General features: G+C 40.8%; 1 protein-coding gene across 1 annotated transcript; it reads left to right on the top strand.

Moving 5' to 3' along the window:
* Nucleotides 1-1730: 1730 nt before the first annotated feature.
* On the top strand, nt 1731-5051 carry enpp4 (ectonucleotide pyrophosphatase/phosphodiesterase 4; the record flags this gene model as incomplete). Its single annotated transcript, XM_080849731.1, has 4 exons — nt 1731-1824; nt 2567-3450; nt 4119-4289; nt 4678-5051. The coding sequence occupies exons 2-4, from the start codon at nt 2610-2612 to the stop codon at nt 5049-5051; spliced, it is 1386 nt and encodes a 461-aa protein (XP_080705857.1). The 5' UTR covers nt 1731-1824; nt 2567-2609.
* Between the last annotated feature and the right edge of the window lie 468 nt (nt 5052-5519).

The raw sequence follows: 5519 nt of genomic DNA, 5'->3' as shown, positions 1-5519 counted from the left end.
TGGTATGATCAACATAGGGTGCAAATAAGGACAGCCTGCAAACTCCATTTCAGCATTTCCATTTGAGGGGCTGTGGCTATCATGTGTTACACTAAGCATTTAATGTATCCCACAATCACCAATGAATGAAAGTGGTGGATGGGGGATAACCTAAATGAGTCTGCATAGTCTTTTTGGGACTATGTGCTCCATTTTTATTTAAAAGGCAAACCCTGAAACTTTAGCTTTGGAAAATTGGGCATAATCAAAAACGTAACTGAATTCTCTTCACCCATTGCTTGGCACAGGACCTTCACTACTTCACGCCATGTTAGGGTGTCAAGGGCCACCCTTTTGGCTTCATCCAATGGCTGGGCATCCACTCTTCTTCTATCCTTGGGTTTTCCAGTCCAAAGTTTGTCTGATGATATTTTTTCCACGCAAGATGTGGCAATCTAGTGCCATTTCCTTTCTTTTATGTTGTAATAAATGGGCTGTTAGTTTGTGTTCTCCCATAGATATTTGTTCAATATTTTCTCTGGCCAACGTGATCTTTAGTATATCGCGTAGACATCTAGCCTATTTATGAAGACCTGTAGCGTCTGTTCTACTTGCTTGGTGTGTTTCAATGTTTTGGATCCTTACAACAGTTTCCACATTTGAGTTGAACAGTCTGAACTTGGTTTTGAGCTTGATATTGTATTTCTCCATAGTGATCTCAGTGTGTTGACTGCTTGGTATGCTTACCTATCCTGATCTTGACATCTTCATTTGACATTTTCATCCGTTTTGTTTACTGAATATAAAAAGCTCCTCACTAAAAAAACTGCATAAATAGGTAGGCCAATAAGCTATTTAGCTGACTTTACTGGACAGTGGTTATGTTTTATGCTGTAGGTCTGGGAGATGTAAATGAACAGAATATGAAAGGTCATTATGATCTTAGCTTGACAAAAAAAAGCACACACATCACGTTAGAATTTGCACATATTTGTGCTATTTGTTGAGGAGGCAATGCTTGTTGAAGTTGGTATCCTAGCATAATTTTAAAACATTATTACTGAGCTTGGTTGAGATAATATTCCAGTAAAGCTTCTAAAAGTTAGATCAATGTTAATTTTGTTCAGTGGTAGAAAGTGTGGTATTTGTGGCAATCTTGAACACCCCACTGGAGAATTAATAAGTCTGAGCTGACCCCTTGTGGACAAAGCCTGATAAAGGTGAGCTTTGTTTTGTACAGTCTACCAATTTTTTTAATTAAAAAATGATCGTTAGTGTGGACTATTGGTTGTGGTTCGAGTCTAAACAAAAGCATAGGCAATACGCGTTTCAGTTTAAAGGCAAAGCATAAGTTATGCTATATGTAGGCCTACTGCACTCGTGTTTTACGAAACATAAAATTAAGTTCACAAATAAAATGCGATCGAGGGCATTCATAGTATAGGTATTACATATATTATATTATATTTGTATTAAGCTTAAAGTTTCCAAACCATTGTAAATAACAGAACAGAAATACAATAATTTAAACAAACTATGTTCACTATGTTCACATCTGACTAGTGATCCTAGTCAGATGCCCAGTGCACAGTTCTGCACCTGAACCTTGGGAACCGCCTATCTCTTTGTCATGTATTACCATTGGTTTATTCTACTGTTTCTCCATGTCTATCAAGACGATTACGTCATACGATAAGACAAATTGAGGAAGTTGAAGTTGACAATGACGTGAAATTCATTCCGCATCGAAATGTCAGGGTAACCGCTGATATTTACTTGGTGATATACTACTGGTTTAAAAAACGAGTAAATGTAGTTGATGTTTGATATTTGAACAGTATAAAGGTGAGTGTGGTTTGTCGATTGTCGCCGTAATGTGGCAGCAGGTTCGGTAAACGTTGGTTTCAGGGCCCAGCTTAAACGTTAATGTGAGACAATGTTCAACGACCTCCTGTATTTCCTCATTCGTACAGCAACATCAAGTAATGTGGCGTTTCAAATAATGTAGCGTCGACCGTTGTCTGCAAAGCAACCCGTTTTTCAGTGTCTGAGTCGTTGTATCGAATGTTGTTAGCTAGGTTTGGTTATATGAGTATTGGCAGGACACTTGATACGGAACTTTGTTGTGGCGGTGTGCCTTTGTTATTAGCACAAGAATTTGGTCCCATGCACCTGCTTCTTCCGTAGGTTAACCAGGCTCAAAGACATGCAGAGTGTGATTCAAATTTAAAGGTTATTATGTAATTGAATTAGTTGCCTCTTAAGATGTTGTTAGGCAAACACAGATCATTTTATTACGTCCATGTAGCGGTAATTAAACCCAGCAGAAACTGACTTTATGAAAGCAGTGGAATGCATTGAATGATTTAATGCGGTCTTCCCTTTTCTAAACACTTGTATGCATTCCAAAATAATTTCGTAGAATACTATAATTTAGTAGAATATTATTACCAATTTTAGTTGCTAAGCATGTGATTAACTGGGTTCCTGAATTTGTTCAAATTAAACTGTAATTGCTTCAGCGAAATTAAATGAAATGTTTTCCTCCTCATTGGCCTAACCTCCCACCTGTCTTTTATATTTTTAGAATTGTTGAGGGTGGCTGCCTCAGTCTCCCAACCTTAGACAGGATGCTGATTTCTACACTGCTTTGGTTAGCGGCCTGCTGCGGATTTGCCGTTTCTGAGCTCAGGGGAAATGACACAGTTAAAGAAACCACACAAATGACCCATCCCCTACTGCTTGTATCCTTTGACGGTTTCCGGGCTGACTACTTGAAGATGTATCCCTTTCCGCACTTGCAAAAGTTTTTCTCCGATGGGGTTCTTGTGGACTACCTCACTAATGTCTTCTCAACAAAAACATTTCCCAACCATTACAGCCTGGTCACTGGGTTGTATGCCGAGAGCCATGGAATTTTGGCCAGCCGTATGTATGACCCACAGACCAAGAAGAACTTCACCGTTGCAGACTCCGATCCCTCCTGGTGGGATGAAGCCACACCTATCTGGCTGTCTGTGCAGAACTCTGGCTACAAGTCAGCCACTGCCATGTGGCCAGGCTCGGACCTCAAGATCCACAACAGTACCGCTACACACTTCTTCCCCTATAACCCCAAAGTGACTTTCCAAGAGAGGCTCGGAAACCTAACCAAGTGGCTGAAGGATGACCCGGCAGTTAGATTTGCCGCTCTTTATTGGGAGGAACCGGACCAGACAGGCCACAGGTACGGCCCAGACAACACTTTAGAGATGACCAAGGCCTTGAAAGAGGTGGACAACAACATAGGCCTGCTCATGGAACAGCTCAAGCAGGCCGGCCTATGGGGGAACATTAATGTGGTCCTAACCAGTGATCATGGCATGGCCCAGTGCTCCCAAGAGCGACTAATCAAGCTGGACAACTGCCTCAGTCGGGCCGACTACTCAGTGGTGGATCTGACTCCTGTGGGTGCTATCATTCCTCTTAACAGTAAGTTAAACTGCATAAGTAGGAACATCTCCAACATAAGTACTTACAGCTACCAAACTTTACCAGTTTGATTTGCCTCAGACATGGGCTTTGTACCTTTATTAGAATGAGCTTTGCAGGCCCGGCCAACGTCCACATGCATCAGTGTAAAAGGAAGCTACTCTACCAATACCTAAACTTTTGAAGTTACGAAGCGGTACTGGTAACTTGTAGGCTTATTGTCAACTGCCAAATATCTTACCAGCAGAGCTTCTTCTGCACATTTAACATTCAAGAGTTCTCTACGTGTCAACACATTGCACCCAAACCACAAACTATGTTGTTGTTGACAAAATACTAGCATGTGCACCTTTACTGTTTTGATGAGATGAGTAATGACAATGGGCAAGGATGGCCAACTGTGTGTAAAAAAGTTTTCTGTTTGTCTTTCTTGCATTTGAAATGATAATTAAATCTACATTCTCTTTTAATGTTTGTAAGAGAAATGTTAATGAATCTTGTAGATATCGTATTGAAATAACTTTGAATGGTGTACTCTTAGAAGTGTCAATGTCTTGGTTAAGTAGTATCCAAAACTCTGAGGAATGGTTATGCATTGGAATTTTTCTTGTTTTATGCTTGAACCATGTCAACATCCAGACACCTCTTTTATTCAACAATGTGCACAGATGTTTCCAGGGTATACAGTCTACTGAACAAGTGCCATACCCATATGAAGGCCTACATGAAGGCAGACATACCACAGAGATTGCATTACAAGGACAATGAAAGGATTCAGCCCATCATCCTCGTGGCAGATGAGGGATGGACCATTGTTCAGAATGGCTCACTTCCTCGACGTAAGCCTTTCTCGCTGCTTACTATGATTTTGCCACATGTTGGTAGTGCTACTATCTGTGTTGATTCCTACACAGAATATTCGCACAAAATCCACAGAGGAAATCCTCATCAGATTAATTGGAGTTTGACTTCACACAATTGTTCAAAATTGTAAAAGGGCATAACAGATTTTTTTTATCCTATCACACAAACAGAAAATATTAAACATTTCCTTAGAGGATAGAAGTGGTGTTTTTGATCCTAAGTCATCAATTGTATCCTTCAGAAACTGCTGTCTAAATGAGATTGAAACAAATGTGGAATGTTCCTTTAAGGGAAAACTAGTTTAAATAGATTAAACTGACTCGCATGCTCTGTTTACTAGTGCCTTTTCCTTTGCCTTTGCAGTTGGGGACCATGGCTATGACAACTCCCTTCCTAGCATGCACCCATTTCTGGCAGCTCATGGCCCTGCTTTCCGGAAAGGTTATCACTTGTCCAGCTTCAACAGCGTCGACATCTACCCTCTTATGTGTCATCTCTTGGGTATCCCCGCCATGCCCAACAATGGCAGCTTTGTAAAAGTTCGCTGCATGCTCGTGAGTGAGACCTGTGCGGATGTTGCAGTGACAGTGGGCATTGTGATTGGAGTCCTCATCGTGCTCACCACACTGACCTGCCTCTTCAGGCTCATGAAAAGCAGAGGGCCTTCACCTTCTCGGCCCTTCGCTCGTCTTGAGCTACAGGACGACGACGACGATGATGATCCTCTACTGGACTGACAAGCTCTTTTTTAATTAGGTACCAACGTTCAACAGATGTTTCCAACCTAGTTTTCATCTGTGTCAGACACCATTCATACCAGGCTGCTGACTTGCCTTATTCCCAGGTAAAGGGTATTTACACCATGACCAGGGCCATTCAATAGCTAAAAGTAAATATTCCAATACAATACAATATTCCAATTACTTCAGTGTGCAGTATGTTGTAACTTTGTACAGTGCTTATGTTGTGCACAAAACTGCTATTAGTTGTGGGTATTATGATATTCTGTAAGATCACTTGTAAACAAATATTTAGTGTCAACCAATAAGTTTGTGTTGCATCTCACATGCAATAACTCGGCAGAGATTGATTCCTTTAAACCAAGCTATATGGATTGATCCAAGAAGATCCTTTTATAGTAAGGTTTGACCCACATAATGGAGTTTCAGCTCTTTCTTTGGAATGAAAAAGCTGAGATCCCACTC

The sequence above is a fragment of the Sprattus sprattus genome, assembly GCF_963457725.1.
Source record: "Sprattus sprattus genome assembly, chromosome: 13".
In the NCBI taxonomy this organism is placed as follows: Eukaryota; Metazoa; Chordata; class Actinopteri; order Clupeiformes; family Clupeidae; genus Sprattus; species Sprattus sprattus.
This window is presented reverse-complemented; position numbering and strand designations above follow the sequence as displayed.